At 56.2% G+C, this 23,956-nt stretch overlaps 1 protein-coding gene across 1 annotated transcript in view; it reads right to left on the minus strand.

The window, feature by feature from the left end:
- The window catches only part of CCDC88C (coiled-coil domain containing 88C), a 108,037-nt gene that overhangs the window by 21,709 nt on the left and 62,372 nt on the right, over positions 1-23,956 (minus strand). The window contains exons 11-23 of the mRNA XM_036315636.1: positions 23,385-23,531; positions 22,391-22,535; positions 19,372-19,556; positions 15,962-16,099; positions 13,598-14,638; positions 10,876-11,003; positions 9,515-9,656; positions 8,507-8,689; positions 7,379-7,540; positions 5,873-6,150; positions 5,024-5,167; positions 2,882-3,068; positions 1,032-1,177 (exon numbers count right to left, since the gene is read on the minus strand). Coding sequence (XP_036171529.1) covers positions 1,032-1,177; positions 2,882-3,068; positions 5,024-5,167; positions 5,873-6,150; positions 7,379-7,540; positions 8,507-8,689; positions 9,515-9,656; positions 10,876-11,003; positions 13,598-14,638; positions 15,962-16,099; positions 19,372-19,556; positions 22,391-22,535; positions 23,385-23,531 — 3,026 coding nt within the window. The remainder of the gene's footprint in view (positions 1-1,031; positions 1,178-2,881; positions 3,069-5,023; positions 5,168-5,872; positions 6,151-7,378; positions 7,541-8,506; positions 8,690-9,514; positions 9,657-10,875; positions 11,004-13,597; positions 14,639-15,961; positions 16,100-19,371; positions 19,557-22,390; positions 22,536-23,384; positions 23,532-23,956) is intronic.

Here is a 23,956-nt window from a genome sequence, read left to right on the forward strand (position 1 = left end):
CTGTAGACGAGCAAAAGAATCCAAGAGACAGTAAAGCAGCCCCGCTACCCAGGGAGCTGGGACAGTGCCCCAGTGGTCACTGTGGCCATGTCCCTCTGTCCCACACTGGCCAGCCATTCCCGATCGCAAGGAAGCACAGTCCCAGCAGCACAGCACCGAGGGGTGAAGACCACCCTGGACCCACAAGATGCATCTCGGGTTACTGGACTTCCAACCACAAGGCTTCCAACACCAAGGCCCTTCCTCCCGCCCTCCTTCCTGGCAGCTCCGAGGCCTGTACACCAGCTTCCCATAAACACTCACTTCCCAGTGAACCCAACTCCTTAGCTGGGCATGGGCGCCTTCCCCTGCTGAGCGCCGCCTGCTGCAGCCTCCCTCCTGCCACTGCCTGCCCCTTCCCTGCATCCAGACCACCCGTGCTCCATGTCCCCGCACCAGCCAGCCCTGTCCCCATCCGGGTCAGCAGCAGCACCCCAACTTCCACCACCATGCTTCCTTCTAGGCCTCTATGAAGCTCCTCAACATCTGTCTGCCATGCATACAGCTCTGCTTACATCCCATCACGCCTACTAGTTCCTGGCCACCAGGTCACTGGTTCTGTGCACCTCGCAGGGCCTACGCCAAAGCCAGGAGTGTGTCATGTCGGCAGAGGGAGGATAACCAGGGTGTACCAACCACCCTCTCTCCAGCCTGTTAAGGGAAAACACACAGAAAGGGCTTGGCCCGCAATCTGAATTCCTTCCCTAGGCACCACTCTACCGCCATCGTATTTTTAAAATGGAACTGAATTCCAAAAGCAGATTAAGAACCATCAGGCAGTGGGCAGTATCTTTGAAAAGCCAACCACCCCTACTTGCAGAAATCTAGAACCATTCCAGGGAAAAAGAGAGGAGGATGCAATGGGAAGATGGTGTGTCCCCTTCCCTTGGGACACCAGTGCACCAAGGGACTCTCTGCCCAGAATGTCGAGGCCCAGGCACAGGGCTGGAAGCCAGGACCCCTTCGTGGACAGGGCAGCCCACACCCCTCACACGTACTGCTGCTGCTCCTCCTGGTGCTGGTCCTTGTCCTCCATGTTCTGCTCTAGAAGCCTCTGGTTCTGCTCATTCAACATCTGGATCTGGCTCACGAGGTGATGGTTTTCTTCCTCCAAGTTGCCCTTGAGGCGGGAGAGCAGCTAAAACACAGATGGACAATGTCTCAAACACCACACGCTCCCGTGATTCCACTGCTGGGAATCTACTTCCAAAAGGAGAAAAAGGCCACGTGCACAAAGAGGGCCGTTTCGGTATCCAGTGGGAATGACCAATACGGCCAATGCCATGGGGATGGCCAAGCCTTCTGCCACTGCACCGTCCAATCAGGCAGCCACTGGCCACGTGTGGCCACTGAGCACTGAAAACGCAGCCAGTCTGAGCTGAGATGAGCCATAAGTGCAAAGATATACAACAGGTTCTGGGGATTTAACAATTTGAAAACATCTCATTAATAAGGTGTCCGGCTGGTGTGGCTCAGTTGGTTAAGCATCGTCTCATGCATCAACAGGTCACAGGTTTGATTCCTGGTCAGGGCACACGCCCAGGTTGTAGTCTCGATCCCCAGTAGGAGGGCGTGCAGGAGGCAACCGATCCATGTTTCTCTCATCAATGTTTCTTCCTCTCTCAAAAAAAAAATCAAAAACATTTTTAAAAAATCTTATTAATAAGCTTTTGGGGTTACATGTGATATTTTAGACATAACAGCTAAAAATATGTAATTAAAATTAATCCCACCTGTTTCCTTTAATTTTTAAAAAATTTTGTATTATGTATGCTGGCCTGCATTATATTCCTATGGCACATCTCTGCTCTAGGCGGGGCTAGCACACTTTCTCTGTAAAAAGCGAGATAGTAAATATTTCAGGCTTTCCAGGCAAGGTGGTAGTCTCTGTTGCAGCTATTCAACTCTGTTATTACAGCAGGAAAGGAGCCAGAGATAAAATGTACATGCGTGGGTGTGGCTGTGTTAAAAATCAACAAAAAACTTTACTCCTGGACACAGACAGTTAAATGTCATATCATTTTCATTTGTCACCAAATATTATCCTACTTTTGATTTTTCCCCACCATTAAAAACTGTAAAAGCTATTTTTGGTTCACAGATACATAAAAACAGGTGGGGGGCTAGATCTGAATTTTGGGCTGAGGCTGGCCAGCTCCTGCTCTAGAATATCATCGTGGTTGGTGTAGCAGGAAAGTCCCAAGCTTTGGCTTCAGACAAACGGGGTTCCAACCCGCTACTTCAGAGGGACAAGGATGGGAACCCCAGCTCACAAGATCATTGTGAGAATTAAATGAGAGGACATGGGTGAGCACAGAGCAAAGTGCTCCACCGAGGGTTCGGAAATCAAACAGTACTTGGCGCCCGGCCAGTGTGGCTCAGTGAGTGGCTCAGCATTGACCTATGAACTAGGAGGTCACGGTTTGATTCCAGGTCAGGGCACATGCCTGGGTTGCAGGCTTGATCCCCAGTGGGGGGTATGCAGGAGGCAGCCGATCGGTGATTCTCTCTCATCACTGATGTTTCTCTCTCTCCCTCCTCTCTGAAATCAATAAAAATACGTTTAAAAAAACACACACAATAATACAGTACTTGCCGTTTCCATGCACCGCCCTGTCCCTGCAAAAAGCAAAGCTCAGGTGAAAGGTGTTTTCTAACGCAACCCCACCAGTCATGGGGTTTGTCCCCTTCAAATGCCTCTGGCTTCCTCTCGGCCTCTGTCTGACACTCACACATGGTCTTTGAGCACAGACGCCAATGAGGACCCATTGCAACATGGCTGATCCATGGCTGTCGCCCAGGGCACACGCCTGCGGTCCTGAGCCACCAGCCCAGGCCTCACCTCACAGTGGTGGTCCAGCTTGGTCAGCGAGAGGTCCATGCTCTGGTGCTCCGCCTTCAGCTCGTCGTACCGAGCCTGCCAGCGGTTCACCTCCAGCTGCGCGTTGTTCAGCGAGGTTTGCAGCTCCTTGGTGTGGGCGTGCAGCTCCTCGTACTCCCCCTTCAGCTGCTGCTGCAGGAAGTTGGCCCTAGGGGTGGAGAGCCACAGGGCCAAGGGCTGAGGCGCACTCCCAGCCTCCGTCCCAGGTGTGCACCTTAATCAAAACCACAACCTCTCTGGGCTTCAGTTTTTTTCATGTGTTAATGAGGGTTGAACAAAATCAGCGGTTTTCACATTGGGTCCGTTGGGGATCTATGAGGCCAGCCCAGGTCACTTCTATGGGCTGGGGGGACAGGACAGGCAGGCTCGGACACCACGGCAACAGAGCATCCCTGTAAAAGTCCTTTCTATGTGAAGCTTTGGCACATCTGCCTACTTGGAAAAAGGGTTCTCCTATTAAAACTCTTAAAAAACATTGAATCAGAACATTTTTGCTGGACACCGACAGTTAAAACTCTACGTCTGTGCCCAGCTCTTCTCCCCAATTCCAAGCCCCTTTCTAATTTCAACTCCTGAGATAAATAAAATGGAAGATTCTGGAGTGTTACCTATATCCACTGAAATCATCATCATCATCATCATCATCATCATCATCATCATCATCTCATCATCATAATTACCCAACTGGGTTTCCTGGGGGACGATTTACACCAGAAAGCTCACATGACCAGAGGCTCATGGACTCAATGTGAACACAGGTGTGTCGTTTGGCTCACACAGTTTTTTTGTAAATTAGTTTATCAACATTTAAAAAATTTTAAGTTTCACATCAACATTTCGCTGTCTAGCTTCTTGGGAGGCGGGGGGGGGGGGGGGAAGGTGGGGAGCATAAACAAAAGAATGACCTGGCAGCCCAGGCCTGCCCCCAGCTGACAGCCCTCAGAGGGTGTGTGTTCCCCACCAGGGTCTGCTCTGACGCTGACACTCCTTCCCCACCGGCTGGACCCGCCTGGCCCTGGAGGCACCTGCGTCTGTAGCCCCCAACACATATTAGAACAAGGCTGTGGGAAGGAAGGCTTCATGTGGCCGTGCCTCTGGGTTAAGACAAGACCTGGATTGAATCCTGACTGGGCCACTGACTAGGAGCATGAACTTGAGCAAGTTATTGAATCTCGCTGAGCCTCTTTCCTCATCTGTTTTTTTTTTTTTTTAAGGAATAACTATAGTGCACTCAATTCTCATGATTCTCGGTATAAAGTTCTATCAAGCCACTGCGAACACTCAGTTAGTGGATACTGAAACTGTACCCGCCGGTTCGTGTGAATCTTTGGCTACATTTTTGTCAACCGACCAAGTCATCAAGATGCCTTGTGTAATATACCTACAGCCAAGTGCACCGTACCCTGGACCAAAAGCAACCTCACCTGCCCCCCCTTTTGATTCCCCGTAAGGCCCAGTAAAGCCTTGAACTTGGGGACACTGGACAGCACTTCAGCACTCCATTTGGGGGTCATTTCTAACAGTGACATCACCATCAAAAAGCATGAAAATAGAACTCCATGGCACTCAATGGACCACAAAAGGGACACTGGTTTGCAGTGTGAGAGCTGAAAAAGGCAGGAGCCAAAGGTCTTGTTCAACCTCATGTGAAAATGTGCCCATCGGCGACTCCAGTATCTCCCACTCTGGACAGGCCCATGAAAGGCTATGACTGCCGATTTGGGGGTTCACGTGCATTTCAGGGAGGAGGTGAATTCACCAAGAGGGAATGCGTGAATGCCGGGGACCGAGCGCCTGTCCCTCACAGGGAGGCTGGCGGTGGAGGATGAAGGGGTCCTCGCCCGATACAATCATCACCATCATCAAGGTGCAGGGGAGGTCACCAGGCCTAGACAGACACTGCAGCATCCCAGTGTCGCCAGCCCTCCCCTCCCGGCCACTAGCTGGCGTGCCTTCACCTGTGACCGTCCAGCCGTGACCATGACAGGGCTGGTAAAAATACACCATCACCAGGAGACTCGCTTGAGCTCAGCTCAGTGGGTGCTGAGTGAGTTGCTCTGAATGAAACCTGGCAGAGGCACTGCAGGGGGCGGAGGCGGGTACCTGTCTAGCTCTCCCCGCAGCCTCTGGTTCTCGCTGGCGGCCATGGCGCTGGTCTTCCGCTCCTGCTGCAGGGCCTCCCGCTCGGTGGTCAGGACCTTCTCCAGCTCCTCCAGCTCCGCCTTGTGCTTCAGCAGGTCCTCGTGCCTGAGGAGGGAAACACACCTGCTCGGAACGGACCCCCAGGAGACTGCACAGCCTCCGCGAGTGGCTTCTCTCTGCAGAGCTGAGGGCGGCGGGGATGGGCAGGGAGCGGGGCCGGACAGAGAACGGGAGGATGGCAGATGGGACAGTCACTGGGCCAGCTCTGGGGGTCTCCTCCGGCACAGGAGGCAAGTCCCCCCTCCTCCCACCCGACGTGTCTCCATGGTCCCTTCCAGTCCCTGTCAAAGCAGCCTCCCTCCTTCATCCCACGGGGAACCATGACCATATATTCAAAAGTTTCCAAAATTAAAAGTAAAAAAGAAAATCAGAAGCCCAGACTCTGAGACTTTGACAGGGAAGAAAAGGCCTGGAAGCTGGCAAGGCACGTCCCTGTACATCGGCAGCTGTGGTGAACGTCCCTCCTTGTTCTTGGTTGGAGGGAAGAGGAAGAGGAGGAGGAAGAGGGGGCACGAGTCCCCAGGGGAGCTGGGACCCCAATGCTGACACCTGGTTTCCCTGAGCCGGGATTAGTGGGCACACCCTTCTCCCCTGGGGGACCCTCCTGCCCCTCAGTCTCCAGCCGCACCAACTCCACATCGCTAAGGGTGATGGTGGATTTACTTCTCTTCCTGTGAAGCAGCAGATCCAGGGGAACCACGAGGGGCCAGAGCGAAGGGGGACGGGAGCCTGGGGGAGCCCGGCACGCACCTCTCCCCGAGGGCCTTGTGCTCCAGCTCCAGGGACCGGTGCAGCGTCTTCAGGCGGCTGTGCTGGCCGAGGAGGGCCTCGTGCTCCCTAGTCAGGTGCTCGTGGAGCGCGCCCAGGCACGCGTGTTCCTGCTGCAGGGCCTTGTGGGCTGCCGCCAGCTGCTCCTGCTGCTTCTGCAGGCTCTCATGCTCGCTCTCCTTGGCCGCCTGCTGGTTCTGGAGCAGCGTGTACTGCGCGGTGAGCGAGGCGCTCTGGGAGCTCAGAGTGGAATTTTCCACCTGCCGGGAGGGAGAAGGGGATGATGCTGCACCGGGCGCAGACCCCAGGGAGCCACAGGCTCCCCATCCCCGCACCCCCGCACGCAGTGAGGGGCCAAGAGTAGGGCAAGTGCAGACACCAAAAGAGCAGGGACCCTCAGGGCAGGCGAACCCCAGCTGTGCGGAGGACAGTTCTACCAGCACGTAAGGAACTGCGCCGGGAAGGGCCCAGCCCTCCTTCTCCTTGTGGCTCGGCCCCCAGCCCTCCTCCTAGTGACCCGCCACCCAGGTCCCCGCAGGGTGTCTCAGCGAGTTCTGCAGGTGCTCCCCCTCCTGGCCCTGCCTGAGGGGATAGTCCGGCAGACTCGGACCATCATATGGTGCTAAACTGAGTCTGCGGCCCTCCCCATACACGTGACCTTCTTTGGGCCAATCATGCCCTTTCTCTGGATAAGCACCTTGGGTGCCCTCTTGGACGACTGTTAAAAGCCTATTAGAAGTTAAATACATAGAAAATCAGAAAATCTGAACAACACGACCAACCAACTTAACCTGCTATTTACAGAACCATCCAACATCCAAAACCATCAGGAAACTGAAGAGGAAGAAACCCGTCCTAACTCATTCTGAGGACAGAATTACCCTGATGTCAAAGCCAGAGAAAGACACGACAACAGCAACAAGACAACAAAAACGAAACTACCAACTAAGACCCTATTTTAACAGAACAAATCCCAATCTCTTTGCCAAACAGCTTCCTGTTTACTGTCCCTGACCTCTGAGTTACATATTTTCAAACACTTTTCTAGGGAACGGCATTAATAAACGATCACGCGTTTTCACACATCTGTTAACATAACTATAAACCAACGCCCTAACCTGTGTGGCCCAGTTCTGCTCAATGCTGTCGCCAGCCCAGGAGCCCCTTCACACCCGACTTCCCTGATGGAGATGAAAGACCCACAGTAGCTTTAAAAAGGCTCTGCCGGGCCCGACAGCAAAGAAGCCTGGTCAACTCTTGAGCCAAACGTAGTCGACCCCAGAGACTCTTTTCCAAGCCATCCCTAAGCACGTTTCCAGGAGAAGACTGGGAAACAGACGGGGCCGCTGCCATACGCTCACTCACGGAACCCGGCTCACCAACCATCGCCACCGTCAAAGGCCCTGAGGCGAGGCACCCGTTTCCAATGAGCCTGTTCCCAACAGGACGCACGGAACCCCAACGCCCGTGCTCTGCCCTGCGCATCACCTGCAGCTTGGCCGTCTGGGTCTGCAGCGTGGTGTTGTGCTCCTGCAGGAAGGCGCTCTGCTTCTGCAGCGTCAGGATCTGGCTGCTGAAGGCCACGTTCTGGGTCTCCAGGTGCTGCAGCTGGTCCCTGAGCAGCTGCTTCTCGGCCTGCAGGGCCGCGTTCTAGGGGGAAGCACGAGGCCGTCAGACACCCCCTGGCAAATGGCAAACGTACTTGAGTTGTAAGGAATCCTCCAAATGGACGCTTTGGGGCCAAAGCCAGCGTCCTCCAGGTGAGAGACTGTTCTCTTGGAAAAAAAACAAACACAGAATTGGGAAAAGACACACCTATTTGGGGGGTATGTGCTTTCAAGACAGAAAAGAACACGCATGAAGGGGATTCTGCCGGAACTGGGGTGCGTGAGTGTGAGGCAGAGGCAAGTGCGGCCTTGCTCTGAATGCTTTCCTTAGTTTCCTGGTGAACACCGAGAGTGCGTCTCGGTGAGCTGCTCGCGGCCAATGAGGTGGCTCGTGCTCCAGGGGCTGTCAAGACCTCCCATCTGCCACCACCTGGCCAGGAGCCAGGGCACGGGGGTCGCCAGGCTCCATGGGCTACTGCACTAGCATGGGCCCTTGGTCAAGCCTCAGACTGTCTCAGCTTTCTCGCCATCAGGTGGTGGAATAAAATCAGGGGTTCACACATACACTGGCTGAGTTTTTTCTGCGAAGGGCCAGATAGTAAATATTTTGGGTGCCAGCCCTGTGGTCTCTACCCCACCACTTAGCCCTGCCCACACGACAGGTAAACCGAGGACACATCTGTTCCAATAAAACCTTCTCACAGGAGCAGGCGCCAGGCCTGGCTTGCCGACCCCAGCACAGTGGGACAGAAAGAGTCCGGTGTATGAGCGGCCGGCCAGGTCTGATGGGCAGGGGAGGGCAGGTCACCGAGGGGAAATGTGACTGCGCCCTTACGTGAGGAACGCTGAAGGAACCCAGAGCTCCCAGGAGCTGCCAGGACACACCAAGAAGAGTCCAGTTAGACCGGGGTAGGTCAGCAGATTCTACACCCGGTGTCCTTTCCCGTGAGGTGTGTCACCAGGATGAGGAGTGGGATGGCCTGCGCGACGGGGCGGGGCAGCGACTCACATTCCGCTCCAGCTCGATGGCCCGGTCCTTCACCCGGAGCAGCTCCATGGTGGCCTCCTTGTGGCTCGGCCCCCAGCCCTCCTTCTCCTGGTGCTCGGCCGCCGAGGTCCCCGCAGGGTGTCTCAGCGAGTTCTGCAGGTGCTTCCCCTCCTGGCTCTGCCTGAGGAGCTCGCACTCCTTCAGCTGCGGGCACAGGAGCACAGAAGCAGATGTGGGGCGGGAAGAGGCCGGCGCAGAGCCCGCGGCAGCCAGGGATCGGCCCCACACACACCCACCCTGCCCCGCAGCGGCTGGACAAGGGGACACCCTGCAGGAGCTCTGGTGTAGATGCACACCCACTCTGCCCTGCTCTCCTTCCTCCAAGGATGACAGGAAAGGCAGGCGCCTGGGACCCCATCCTGCCCCAGCCTGACTTTAGCCACACGACAGGCCCGTCTCCTCACTCCCTGAGCCTCGGTGGTCCGCTCCCCAAGATGGAGGTGAGCTGGGAGCAGAGGGACCGGGTGATGTCAGAAAGCCCCTATCGGCTTTAGAATTGCTTTGTTCTAGATTCCTTATCCAATCACGCAACCAAGAAACGCGCCTGTGTGCATGTGTGCGGAGAGCACTGTGTGGAGAACACGTGTATGGTCAGCACGCATGTGGACAGCACGTGTGCGCCAGGAGCAGACTTGCACGCCCTTACACGCCTCTGTGCACCTGTGTGTCCCCATCGAGGGTGCCCATGAGACTGTCTGGGGCCCCACGCCCGTTCCAGTAGGTTCTCACCAGGGTCCCCAGATCTCGCCTCCTCTCCCCCCAAACCTGATTCACTCTCTGGTTGTTCAGCCCTGACGGCATGATCCGAAATAGCTCCCTCCGACCCTGCGGCTCACCCACACCTGCTCCATGAGGTGGGCGCCCAGGCTGCCCCTCTGCTGCCCGGGCGAGGCACCGGGAGGGGAGGGGTGAGGCAGGGACCTCCCGGCGGGACCCAGCACCGTCCCCGTCCCCGGCGGCAGCTCTTACCACCTGGAGCTCCTTCTGCAGCTCGCGGGTCAGGCTGGCCTTCTCTTCCACCTGAGCCTCCAGGAACACGATCTTTTCTTCTTTCAAGGCCAGTGTCGTCTTTAATGCCAATTCATTCCTGCCCTCCAAGATCTTGTATTTTCTGAAAATTACAAAGACGCAATAGTACCATTTGTCTGCCTTTCCACCCACAAGCTCCCGGCCTCTCCCAGCTGCCACACCCCCCTCCCCGATCAGGCAGGTTTCCTCGGCGCCGGGCAGCATGCGGCCCAGGCCATCCCGCCAGAGCCCACCCGGGACTTGCTGTCAACACGCCTGCGACACCGTCACACATCACTGGGCAGTTGTACAACCATCGCCACAGGGAGGAGTCATCACAGGCTTTTCACCGAGGAGGAGACTGAGCCTCAGAGAGGTGAGGCCAGTGATGGCGAGCCTGTGACACGCGTGACAGAGGTGACGCACGAACTCATTTTTTTGGTTGATTTTTCTTTGTTAAATGGCATTTAAATATATAAAATAAATATCAAAAATATGTCTTTGTTTTACTATGGTTGCAAATATCAAAAAATTTCTATATGTGACACGGCACCAGGGTTAAGTTAGGGTTTTTCAAAATGCTGACACTCCGAGCTCAAAAGGTTCGCCATCACTGGGTTAGGCCATGAGCCCAAGGTCACCATGCCCAAGGTCACCGTGCTATTATCTAGCATGTGGATGTCGTCAGTTACAAGTCCAGCAAAAAATCCAAGACATTGGATTCCCTTGAAAAATGAGATCATGTAGGAAAGCATTGCAGGAAAAGGCTGCAATAAGCCTTTTTTTTTTTTTTAAATTAAAGGGCTGGGGTGTTGGAGAGGGATAAATACTAGTAGGTGGGACAGGACTGTTAGGGCAGTGACAACATATATACCACAACGATGGACACGTCATTATCCATCTCTCCAAGCCCACGCGAGGCTCACCAGGAGTGGTCGCTAATTAAACTACGGCCGTGTCAGTGCAGGTCCATCAGGTAACAAGTGGGCCACCATGGCGGGCGATGGTGATGGTGGGGGAGGCTGCACCGATGGCGGGGAGCAGGGGGCATACGGGAAATCTCCATACCTTCCCCTCGATTTTGCTGTGAACCTGAAACTACTCTAAAATAAAATCGTCGATTAAAAAAGCCAAAGTAGCCTTTTATGGACAAGGGTCTCCCATCCTCTCCTCCTTGGGAACCTCCAGGAGGAGGACCTAGATGTGAAGGACGACAGGCCCTGGGCTGCGAAGACGGAGCAGAGCTTGGAGCTGGGGCGGGGCGCCCGCGGGGGCTGCGCACGGGCTGCGGAGCCTGCAGCCCTCACGGGGAGGGTCCTCACCTGTCGCCGTCGCTGCTGTCGTCCTGCAGCAGCAGCTCCTTGCAGAGGCCGACCTTCTCCAGCTCCTGGTCCAGTTTGTCCAGCTCGCCGGTCAGCCGCTGACTCTTCAGCTTCTCCAGCACCAGCTCCTGGAGAACAGGGAGGGGACGAGCATGGGCCGGGAGCGCATGGCCCTTCGGAAGGCTGAGCCAGTGCCTTCCCAAGTCACCGGGGCCGGGCAGGCGGTTGATGGGGATGGGTGAACCCCTCTTCCACAGAGAAGGGTGAACACACCCCTCCAGCCAGTGCAGACGACCCGGCCACACGGCCGTGCGCCAGGATGGATCCACTGAGCTCCAGACACAATCAAACGTGCGTTGGAAATACTGTTACGTCGATCTGATTAGTAGGTTCGCATCCTAATGATCTCCTCTAGGGAGGACTGTCATTAAATGCTCGTTGCAGAGAATTTGGAACAAACACCAAGTCCGAAAAGGAGGAAGATTTCATTTTAAATTCTGGTTTTGATGGACTTTTCAAAAGTGGGTGCTGCTCTCACTGAGGTGGTTGGCGTAGTTAGTCCACCTGCTCCCACACCTCTTTGTAGCTATCCAGTAGCTACAATTTTCTACCTGGTGTCACAGCTCTCTGCATGCATGCCTACCCCCTCCAAACCCGCAGGCTCGGACCACCTGCGTGACAGAGAACGGTGCTCCCCAGACATCCCACCGGCAAATCTCCAGCCACCCTGCAGTTAGGTGAAACCAAGTGACCGGTTCCAGCCGGTGGGCTGTGTGTGGAATGACCTGGGTCACTTCCCAGCCGCAGCTGAGAAGAGCCGGTGTGTAACCTGCCGGCGGCCTTTCCCCAGCCATGGCAACCGCCCAAGCCTTGTGTTGAGATGGTGGCGCCGTAAGATCAAAGCGGCTGAGTCCTAGTATAGGTGACAGGCTTCCAGGAGAGTCACCTGAACCCTTGTGAGAAGTAAGCCTGGATATGGCGATTCACTGCGATTCTGGGGCTACCTGTTACTGCAGCAAAACCTAACCCATGCTCACAGAGGCAGGGACTATGGGTCACAGCTGCAAGGATTGTACTCTCGTGAGCATGAGACATGTGCTTGCCTAATCTATTTCCCTTTCTTCCTGGAACACACTTCCCAGCCTCCCTTGTTGCTAGGTTCAGCCATGTGGCCGGGTTCTGCCCCGTGTGTCTTTCTCACTCACTCTCTTTCTCCTCTACTGGTCACATGCCAAGGAGCCAGGAGAGGACTCCACCTGGGGATGGCCGAGCCCCAGGATGGAAGCCTGGTGCCCCAGGCGCTGCACTCAGGGCCACCTGGGAACAGCCACACTGAACTCAGACACAACTTCCATGTCGGGCCATTCGGATGAAACTGCACCAGAACAGTATTCCCTCCAACACGCTGCAGAACGCCCAGGTGGCCCCGGCCAAAGGTTCCGGGGAAGCAGGCCACCCATTTACCAAGAAACTGTAAGACAACCCGCACCCTTTGGTCCTGTAATTATACTTCTAGGCTAACCCTAAGGAAAGAAATATCTCTGTGAAGGTGTACATGTCCAGTGTTCCTTAACATAGCGGAGGCCTCCCCCCCCAGGCCAAAGCTGCCCGGAGGGTAGAGATGTGCCCGGGAAGATGTCCTCGGCACTATGGGGGGATGACTCCACGCAGGAAACCAGGAGGGCTGACGTCCAAGCTCTAACCCCACAGCCCACGGCCCTGGGTTCTCCTCACACAGCTCCCGGCCACTCTGCCCTCCCTGGGCCGGAGCCCTGGTTAAGGGAGAGGAAACACACAAGTAAAAAGTAAAAGGAGAAGGAGATGGCTGAGAACTGAACTAGGGCATGAAAGTGTGGAGGAGAATTCAAACACCTTAGAAGACGGAGAGCAAGGGATCAAGATGAGGACGTGCCGACTTAAAAACCATTGGTACATCCACACAACGGAACACTACTCGGCCATAAAAAGGAAGAAACCGTACCCTTTGCGACAGCACGCGTGGACCCGGAGAACACTATCCTAAGTGGAATAAGCCAGTCAGAGAGAGACAGGAACCGTATGATTTCACTCATATGTGGAATTTCATGAGCAAATAGAACTACCAAGCAAAACAGAGACGAACTGATGCATAGAGAGCCGGCAGGCAGCTCTGCTGGGGGGGGGGGGTGTTCGGGAAGGTGGTGGAGGGATTGAGCAAAACAGAGAAGAAAAAAGCGAGAACTAATAGACATGAGAGAACAGTGCGGTGATTGTGGGAGGGAGGTGGGAGGAGGGGAAAGAGGGCATAACGGGGATAAATGGTTGTTGAAAAAATAAATTAAATAGAAAAAATAGAAAACAGCCTAAGTGCCAAAAAAATAATTACAGTAAATTATATGTGGCTTAAAGCCTATTTAACGTAACGAAAAAAAGCCGTAACTAATACAATAGGGTTAGGATGCAGAGTAGGTGTCCTGTGTGTGTGTGTGTGCGCGCGCGTGTGAACGCTGGGATAACTATAGTCCGTGGTTATCTCCGGGCAGGGCGAGAGCAGCCAAGTTTCACCCGGTTCTTCTTACCTTTCGGCTCTACCCTGTTTAGAACCAAGGAAGACATCGAAGGAGCACGCACAGTCCCAGTTCTGTCTGGAAGCACACCCCTCGTGGCACACCTGTGCGGCTCTGGACAAAGACGTCAACCCCACGTCCCCCTCGAGGGGCTGCCTGCACCCCACCCCGCTCACCTCTCCCAGGGTGGTCAGCGTCCTGGTGTGCATGGCGACTTGCTTGGTGAGGTCTCTGTTGTCCTTCTCCAGCTCCTTCAGCTTGGTGGCCGCGTCCCGGCAGCGCGCCAGCTCCTTGTCCAGAGCGCGGCTCTCCTTCTCGGCGGCGGACAGCTTGGTGGTGACGTCGTCCAGGGCCGTGTCCTTGAACTCCACCTGCTGCCACAGCCGGTTCACCTCCTTCTCCAGCAGCTTCTTGTCTTTTTCCAGCTGGGCCACCTCCTGCTGCAGGGCCTCCTTGTCCTTCTCGGACATCTCCAGCTGCTGGCTGGCCAGCCGCTGGGCCTCCAGGTCCCGCTGCAGGGCCTGGGTTTGCGCCTCCAGCTCCCCCCGCTCCCGCGCCAGGGCCTGCTGCAGCCGCAGGTTCTCGGCACTCACGCTCTGGTAGCTGAGCTCCAGGCGCTCCGACTTCTTGCTCTGGGCGCTCAGCAGCTCCACGTTCCTCCTCAGCTCCTCCTTCTCCCGCTCAAGCTCCTGGTTCTCCCGCTCCATCTGAGCCATCTTGGCGCCCGTGAAGCGCATGGCCTCCACCATCCGGCGCAGCTCCAGGTTCTCCTCGTCCAGCTGCTTGTTGTCCCGCTCCAGGCCCGCCAGCTGCACCGACACGTTCTGCAGGGTGTCCAGAGACTTCTGCAGCCGGCGGTTCTCCAGCGACAGGTCCTGGCTCTCGCGCTCCAGGGCGTCGAGCTTCTCGGTGGCCGTCGTCAGGGAGCTGACCTCCCTGGCCAGCCTCTCGTTCTCCTTCTCCAGCCGGTGCATCTCCTTCTGCAGCCCCTCCGCCCGCGCCGCCTTCTCCCTCGCCTGCTCCAGGTCCCGGTGCAGCTGCTGCCGCTCGGACTCCAGCGTGCTGAGCTTGCTGCTGGTCTCCGTCACCGTCCGGTGGAGGACTTTGTTCTCCTTCTCCATGTCCTGCACACGGACCTCGCTGCTGACCTCTGACCTCTCCCGCAGCGTCTGCACCGTTTGGTTGAGATGATCCTTTTCTTGCTCGAGATCCTTGATCTGCAGGAAAACACAATGGAAATGACACAGGTGGCTGCACGAACGTATTTCGGTGATTTGGTTCAAACTGGGGGACTAAAGAGTAGGCCTGGAAAGACACCCCACCATGGACCTGAAGGAAGTCGTAACGTTTCCCAAAGGCCTGATATGGACACAAGGTGAAGGGCACGGAGATCCCCACCCAGACATTTCAAGTCTAAACACTTTCACAGCAGCCAGATGACTTAGAAACAGAAACCACATCTTCTCTTAAAACAATGAAAGTGATTTCCTTGGTGCTTTTTACCCTGGTCCACAGTGGCTCGAGAGCTGACCGCCCACCTCTGTGGCCGCTCCTCACGCCACTCTCCCCTGCAGACATTGCACATGATCTTCCTTCTGCTGTGAATGCTCACCTGCCTCCACCCGCGGCCTCCAGCATCACTGGCTCCTTCTCATCCTCCAGGGCTCAGTGTGATTGACAGCTCCTCAGGGAAGCCCTGCACCACGATTCTAAATGTCCTCCACCTAATAAGACTCTCCCTGGACCCACGTATATTCCCTCAATAGCACACGTCTCAAGTCACCTGGCTTGTCACCCATCATTCTGCCTTCTAGACTATAAGCCATACAAGAGAGGGGGCCCTGGCCTGTCTCTTCACTATACATAGCATTATCCCAACCACCACTTTTTGCTCTATTAGAGAAGCTGAAAAATTCAAGCACTTGATACCAGCCTCCCTTGCAGCTAGGGTTAGTCATGTGTCAGGTGTGGCCAATGAGATGTCCACAGAGGATCCCGGGAGGCCTTCCCTCTGTTTCTTCACACTCCACATTCTTCCTGCCCACTTCTTGGCGAGGTACAACAGCCACTGCCAAGACTGGCAGAGCAGAAAGAGAAAAGCCAGGCTCCTGGGTGGCGTCCCTGAGCCGCTGCCCCAGCACTGGGCTGCCTTCCCTGGCACTTGTTGTAGTGCCAGGCGAATCCACCCAGGGTTCTCAGGGTGACGCTGGACATTTGGAGCAGGATCTTTGTCCTGCGGGCTGTCCCATGAGCTGCAGGACATTTAGCAGCATTCTGGCCTCTCCCACCACAGCCAGGAGCACCTTCCCTCTCCTCCCCCAAGTCATCACAATCAAAAACAAGATGGCCAGTGTCCCTGGGAAGCAATATCTGTCCCCATCCCTCTGCTGCAGCTGAGGATTGCTGGTCTGAGCTGCAGCTGGGTGAGGAAACTGGTCACCCAGGAATCACTGATCAATGACCAGGACACGGCTGTGATCCTGGACGCTCCCCCTTGAAGGCAGGGGTGCCAGGGGAGGCCTGCGCTCCGGAGAGCCTACCTGCCTGGCTTTGTCCGCCTTCAGGGTCTCCATGTCACTGTGCAGCTGCTCATTCTCTTTGATCAGCTCCTCACAGAGAGTCGCCAGATCCCGGCTGGTCTGCTTTTCTCTTTCCATCTGGACTCGCAAGTCTTCAATCTGCAGAGCCAAAGACCCAGCCCATGCAAAAGTCTGTTTCAGGAAGTGAACTGTGTTTTAAAGCAAACCTGAAACCTGTCAGCCCCACAGAACACTGTAACAGGCCTGCTCTCAAGGAAAAGCCCTCCTGCCCACTTCCTGGGGAGGTACATCAGCCACTGCCAAGGCTGCAGAGCAGGAAGGGAGAAGCCTGGCTCCTGGGTGGCGTCCCTGAGCCGCTGCCCAGGTCAGGCCTAGTTGTGCAGTGAGCTCCCCATACCCTGGACCATCACCTCTCAGCCCATGGTGTGCGCTTCCAGCTCATGGTAGAGAAAAAGGCCATGGACACCAATCGGTCAGCTTCCCTCCCAGCTTTCCACTGCTCACTCTCAATGCTTCCGTCTCAGGCCGTGTCCACTACTGTCCTGAGGGCCAGGCCACATTCCTGGGGCCAGCAGCCACCACTGGATGTCCTACAGGGACTTCACCCAGTTGGTGACATTCCTATTCATCCAGCTGCTCTCAGGGGTCCTCTGCTATCTCTCTCCCTCCTCTCCCCTCCAAGTAAATGGACCACCAAGGCCTGTCCTCATTCCCCATGCGGCTCCCCCTCCACACCCCACTGCTGCTCAGGCCAGACCAGCTCCGTCCTGCCTGGACGACTGCCCAATCAGCGGCCCGACACGGAGCTCTTCTGCGGGAACCACCAGTGCCCACTCCCTGAACATGAACTGCCTGGACCCGCACGTCGCACACTCTGTGCCTGACACCTGAACACCGTGATGGATGCAGATTCAGACTCAGGGTGGGCCCTGAGGTGCGACTCCCAGGCGAGGCCCGTGCTGCCGTCCCTTCCCACTGACACCAAACTCATGACCACAGGGGATGGGGAGAGGGTGGTTCCCTGCTAACGATGTGACTGTGAGCAGGTGTCCTTAACTGACAGTGCCAGCAAGCAGCAGGCATGGGCGCCAGCTTCTGTCAGGGTGACATGCTCAGCTCACACCTGGCAGGGGGCAGGTGTGACAACCATCGCTGACCCCCTGTGAGTGCGCCAGTGCCCCCTCCCCCCCGAGCTTCTGACAGGGCTGGCGCCCAAGAATCTGCATTTGGACTTGTGACCCTGATGCTGCTGGTTTGGGGTGACTGCTCTAAAACTAACACAGTGGATCTCCACGATCAAAGACCAGGTGGTTCTTAGAGCTTCTATAGACCCTGGACCTCAGGTCCCCCACTGGGCCCTCTGCAGGGAGGACCCTCAGATGCCCCGTGACCCAGTGAGTAGCCAGGACCCAGAGCCTGCTCGAGTGGCCTGTCTGGGGGCAGCCTGGCACAGGTGGGTCTGCAAAGCTCCCAGGAGGATCGCTGCTCTATGCGGGCTCTGCCTACTTCTCCTGGGCCGAGGCCCTCCCTGCCTTTATCTCATAGGTCTGGGCACTGTCTCAATACTCCTCTGGAAGCAGGAGCCAGGCGAGCTTCTTCTCCATGAGGGGGGTGGGGTCGGGCACAGTGGGGCTCACAGTCGTGTCCTCACATCACCGTCAGCACACCAAGCCCCCTGCCCCCCAACATGGGGCCCTGAGGACGGGGCCAATAGCCAGTTGCACTGTAATGGGACACGTGTCTGAGTCTTTCTCACAAGTGAGAACATCTTTCTTCTCCTTCCTGATCGCTGCCTCACTTCCTAGCTCTAGGTCTGGGCTCAGCAGGAAGCAGGCATCTGCCCTGATGGCAGCGCCTGCTCTGGAGCCTGCCCTGAGGAGGAAGGCCCCGGCCAGCTGTCACTCACCCTCAGAGAAGGGCACGGGGCTCAGAGTCCTCGAGCAATTTGCCCAAAGCCCCACAGTGAGGATGCGGCAGAGCCGAACGCACAGCCATGGGCCGACCCAGCCCTGCTCTCCCTCAGCTGGGGCCTGGGGTGTGTGTCCTCCAACCCCCCACCATCTTACTCTTAACGCTGCACCCCTGCCGCCCCGTCCCGCACAGAGAAAGGGATGTGACTCCAACCTTGGCATTTCTGATTGTTGTTGCTTTCAGCAGGAAGATGTGATTGCCCATGTCCCACCCACCACTGCTAGACACCCCCATCTTTCTTCGCCTGGTTCTTTCTGCCATGGAACTGGGACCCTTAGTCCTGTCCATCCCTGAAGGACCTCCATTCCCGTAGGGAGAGCTCGCTGGGCTGGGATGAGAGCTGGCCCCAAGGGGTTTCCCATCCTCCCTGGCTGGGCACCAGGCTTGGGCCGAGGACTCCTGTGGTGAGGCTCTCGGTCCCCAGAGCATGCAGGGGCCAGGGACCTGCTCAGCAACCCCCAGGCTTGTGTTCCCATGATAGGCCTCCAACGACTGCCCCTCTTCCTCTCAAAATCAGGGTTCCTGGTTGAAGGAATGGACTTAAGATATTGATACAAATGATGCAGGGAAGGCGCCTTCTCTGAGGCCCACAGAAGGGTGGTGAGTCTCAGGGAAGGACGTGGACTTCGGGAACTATGGTTTACACAGGCGTTTCAGACCGAAGTCAGCCTACAGCCTGGGCAACACTTGGGTGGTGGGAGAGCTGAGCAGGCACCAGGGTGCCTGGGACTCCGGGCAGCTGTGTCCTGGCTGACCCTGTTCCCTTCTCAAGTGCCCCCGAGGGACCATGCCGTCTGGACGTGTCCAAGGCTGTGCCCTGGCTCCAGGAAGGCCAGCGTCGGGCCATGTCCCCTATGGTCCTCAGCTGACGGCCGAGACGCACCATCCACCCAACGTTAGGGAGGACCCATGACGTGCCAGGCTCGGGGGAGAAAGCAAAACCAGCCCTGCTGGTCAAGACAGAGGCAGCCAGGCCCCGAGCGGGCTGAGGACAGGGGGGAGGAGCAGAAGGGCCACCTGGCCTGGGCTCCTAGGACCGGACACAGGACAGCTCTGGTCTGGGAACTGCGGCCCCTCCCTTCTACCAGGACTCGGAGCCAAGACAGGCCTCCCGAGGGCTCTAGCAGGGCTGCCATGGTTTCCTACAGGGAACTGACCCAGAGAGGAAGCAGGGGTGGGGGGGCCCGAGAGGCCGGGGGCTAAGGAGTCATGCCCACTGCACAGGCGAAGGCAACGAGACACACAGATGTCCCTCATGTCCGGTCGCACTGCTGCAGGGACAGGTCATGCTGCCTCGGGACTCTGCTCCATGAGGACTCGTGTCCGGCTACCATAACTGTGGCTGTCCTGCACCCCGCATTTCTCCCAGCGGCGCATCCTCACCGACACCGGGGCGCTCCGCCTGGCCTCCTGTTTGCCCGAATGTTGCGCACAGTTACCTTCGTGCTGAGCTGCTGGTTCTCCTTCTCCAGCTCCCCGCACTTGAGGCTGCTCTCCTCCAGGGCCAGGGCGGCGTCCCGCAGCCCCTGGATGGTGCTCTGAAGGCCCTGGTTCTCCTTCTCCAGCTTCAGGATGCGGCTGGAGGCGCATTCGTTCAGCTCAAACACGAACGACTTCCTGGAGGCTGAAGAGCAAAGTCGGGTCAGGGCCATCACCCCGAGCCCTAGGTCTGAGGGGCCTGGGGTGGTCGGCTGGGTGCCCTCCGTTGTTCACAGGGTGCTGCTGCTGTCAGCACCTGGCTCAGCTGGGGCCTGGTAGGGAAGCAACCCAGAGCTTAAGAAGAAAGAAGGTGACGGTGGAGAGGCCAATGCAAAACCTCAAGATGGTGCGACTGCTGGAACCACTTTTTTACAAAGTTGTAACCTGGCCATCAAGTCAAGGATTTCAGAGACTAACAGAGATGGCAAAGAGAGTGCGTTCTCTGTGCCAGCCTCAGAGTGGTGGGGGTCTGTGCGGCTCAGCTGAGGGTGTGTGTGTGGAGGGGTGATAATTGACCAGAACGTCTGCAGGTGGTAGAGGCTTGGAGGTAAGTATGCCCAGTACTTACCATCCCTGGGCCAGGCCTTTAGATGGAGATTTCATTTTGAACTTTCACAATTGCATTGAAAAAAGAATGAGACAGCACATCTAAATTGCTTGAAAAAGTCTAAGCGAGATGAAAACATAAGGTAAAGACAGAAGAAGGCAGATTTCCTCCTTTGCTTTTAAACAGCTTGAACACAGAACAGAAAAGGGAGCACAGACCTGGGAAGAATGGGCGTTCTCGGCCCCTCCCTGCCACCAGCAGGTGCGTGACTTTAGGTAAATGAACGTGTGAGGGGTCAGGGTGCTCCCTCACCTGACCCGCCAGGGCCACATTCTCACCCGGAGCCTTATCACACTGCACTGCTCCTAGGGCTGCACCCCACCTGCTTCCTGTTCACCCCCTCGGGGCTGGAAGGACCTAGAGGGGATGCCGGTTGTCACCGCAGCACCTGAAGCTGGACGTTCCCATCGCCCACCAAGGACAGCAGCACAGACCCAAGAAGCCAGAACAGACTGAAGATCCGAAGCAGCAGGCAGCTCAGCAGTGGAGCAAATGAACCTTCGTGGTCCAACTCCAGCTCAGTGCACACCACAGACAAACACGCCTGCTGTGAACACATGGAAACTCGCCAAGGGCTTCATCCTGCCAAGGCTACCAATGACACTAACAGCCAAAAACTCCACTAAGTCACAACCTGTGCTCATTCAGATGGCACCCTTTGCAGCATTCGCTTTAAAGGTAACATTTTTAAGTGTATGGTTCTGTGGATTAGATGCGTCCCCACTGTCCTGCAACTCACCCCGCCCACCTCCTGTCTCACTCAGTGCCTCACACCCGGCTCTGTGCTCCTGGGAAATGATCGTGAAGAATTACCAAGTGCAGCAGTGGAGCTGATGACCAGCCTCATTTCCTCTTCCCTAAAGGCCAGCGCCTCAGAGGCTCTTGAGAGGACACAACAGTTTATTGGGAAAACAAGCAATGGTTCTCTACTGGGTGCTGCGCTCACGAGCACCCCCAGAGCCAGAGCAATGGGGATCTTTTCATCCAACAAGGGCGATGGGGACAGCCATCCTTTGTTGGTGCCCCGGGGGCCAGGCACAGCGTGAGGCTTCACCGTCTCCTCTCAGAAGATACCCATAGCAATCCTGCGAGGCAGCTTCATTACCCCCATTTTGCAGATAAGAAAACGGAGGTTTAAAGAGGTCACCTGGCTAACAGGTGGAGGAGCCAGGACTTGAAGCCAGGCCTTTCTGACACAAGAAGCCACCACACCATCCACGCAAAAGTCCATTCACGCTTTGTTCATGAGCTGCCAGCTAAGCAGCAGGAGTGGGAACACCAAGAAGTAGTCACGGGCACTGACCTGAAAGGGCTCACAAACTACACAGAGGCCTGAGTCAGGGAGGCTTCCCAACCCACCAGCCGCCCTGGTCTCTAACAGAAACATCAGGTCTGAGAGGTCCCTGCCAGCCGCACCACTCCTGCGTTACACCAGGGGGCAGTGTCCTCCCCATGAACCTGAGCTCCCAGAGCAGAGATCCCTGTTGTGCCCACCCTTGGTCCCAGGAGTGCTGAGACTCCAAACCACAGAGAACCGACTCCTCACACAGATCCATAGTTCAATGAACTGATTTTAGGTTTGGAACTGATGGGGACCCTTGAAGAGAAGGACTATCCAGCTGCTCTCAGCAGCCTCTCCATGATGCTTAGGAATGTGGATCAGAATTGGAAAAGCAGCACCTCCCCCACCCCCCAAACCAGCCCAAGGCCCTCCTGTGCGCTGCAGAGATCTAAGTGCACCTTCACCGGCACCCTCAGGTGCACGAGATGTTGTTGAGCACAGGGACTGGCTACTTGTTTGCCGGGTGCACTGCCTGCCCCTGGCCAACCCCACACCTCCTCTGGGGGCTGTGAGGGGGCAAACACAACAGAGAGGGGAAGAGGCCTGGCTCCCTTGAGAAGCAGACACTTAGCAGGCCCTGCCCAGGGAGACAGAGAACAGACTGCACCCATCTGCCCGATGATGACATGGACGGAGGAAATCAGCCCAGGCCGGTTCTAATGCAGGTCAGTGACCACTGGGGAAGGCTCCTGCCATCCAGAGCTTTCAATCCCCCACGGACAGATCTAAGACAGCCTCTGGGTGTCAGCGTGCTGTCATCTGGAAGCTCCTGGGACTGTCTGCATGGGGGCTGAGAAATCTGGCAACACTTACTTTGTAGTTCATGTCCTGACTTCAAGGCTGCCAGACCCTGCATGTTCTTCTTGGGGAGAACTGCAATGAAACAGTTCCAAATGGCCCTTGAAGAAAATCCTATTCACTTGGGGTGAGGATGGGCTGACACATGAGATTCAGAGCCAAGGGCTCAGCTCCCTGGATGAGGGAGAAGCCGCAGCCAGGCTGGCTCCCAGGCCCCAGGGGCTCTGCCTACCGTCTGACAGGTCTGCATTCTTGGACAACTGCTCCAGCTCCCAGCCCAGGTGGGCGGACTCGTTCATGCTCTGCTTCTGTGCAATCTCGAGGACCATGTTCTCTTCCAGCAGCTCCTCAATGCGCTTCTTGTCTGTGTCCCGGTCCTAGTGCAGGAAGAGGGGAGTGGTGAGGATGCCCCCGTGCCCCCCTCTGGACAGGCCCTGCCCCCGTGCATCTGTCCTCATTCCCCCAGGATGAAGGGCCTCCATGCCGCTGCTCACTTCCAAAAACACAGCTGCACAGAAGTGACTCCAACACAGGCCCAGCTGGGAGACCTTACAGCCACTAAAAGACATGCTGACCCAGTGGCCTAGGTCCTTGGTTGGCAAACTGTGGCTCGTGAGCCACATGTGGCTCTTTGGCCCCTTGAGTGTGGCTCTTCCTAAGCCTTAGGAGTACCCTAATTAAGTTAATAACAATGTACCTACCTATATAGTTTAAGTTTAAAAAATTTGGCTCTCAAGAGAAATTTCAATCATTGTACTGTTGATATTTGCTCTGTTGACTAATGAGTTTGCCGACCACTGGCCTGGGTGAAGACGACACCCGACGTCTCTGAGTGGTGTCTAAACAAAGTGGCGTACAGCACAGGGCTTTAAAGCAAGTGATATGATAGCGGGCAGCCCTGAGGCCCCTTAGCAGGCCTCATATGTCCTGGAAAGACTGCAGGAACTCCCAAATCACAGCTCAACCCACACCACAAATGCCCTTTTTTGCAAAAGACGCCCATGCACAACCATCCTTACAGAAAAGCAACACAACAGTCAGGCCCTATCTGTTTTGAGGGCCTTAAGTGGTGTCCACTCAGGCTGGCGAGCTTTGCAAGCAACTCTCCGCAGTTAGCGGGTCACGGCGTCGGCAGCAGCACCGACCCAGTAGCAGGAAGTCAGAGAGGGCACAACATGCACCTGAAATTGCCCCGATCTGTCATACACATGCTGACAACGTCATACCAATTCCAGGTCGTGCAGCTTCGATTTCAGCTGCAGGTTCTCTTTCTCCAGCTCGTACAGTTTATCGACCCGGGCCCGAGCCGCCGTCAGCTGCTCCTCCAGAATGGACTTGGTGTCAATCAAAGTGAAGTTATCTTCTCTCAGCTCCTGGTCAGCAAACACATACACGAGAACCATCAGACCCAGGCCCCCGGGTCCTGAGGACCGCGTTCTTCAGGCATCTGGACCCAAACCTGCACCTCAGGGTGACACGCTGCCGCGGACGTTCTGTCTCCGCTTGTGAGCACCTGCCTTCTCCATTAGGCCAGGCCCGATGCCCGTTCTCTATGGAAAAACTCTCTGAATCAAGACACTGTTTAAATTTGGGAAGGGAGCACCTCTTCAGTCTACCTCCTGCCAGCCCTGGTGTTGGAGTGTCTGACATGTACAGCCTCGTCTATTGGACAAGTGCACCTGCTGACAGGTATGGGGCTTTGCTCAACAAGGAAGGGGTGGGGCTAAGAGTCTGTCCCATATTCCAGGGCCGAGTCCAGGCCTCGCAATTCAATAGTCATTCCTCTGATCTGGGTCCT

Source organism: Myotis myotis, unplaced genomic scaffold (assembly GCF_014108235.1).
Source record: "Myotis myotis isolate mMyoMyo1 unplaced genomic scaffold, mMyoMyo1.p scaffold_m19_p_1, whole genome shotgun sequence".
In the NCBI taxonomy this organism is placed as follows: domain Eukaryota; kingdom Metazoa; phylum Chordata; class Mammalia; order Chiroptera; family Vespertilionidae; genus Myotis; species Myotis myotis.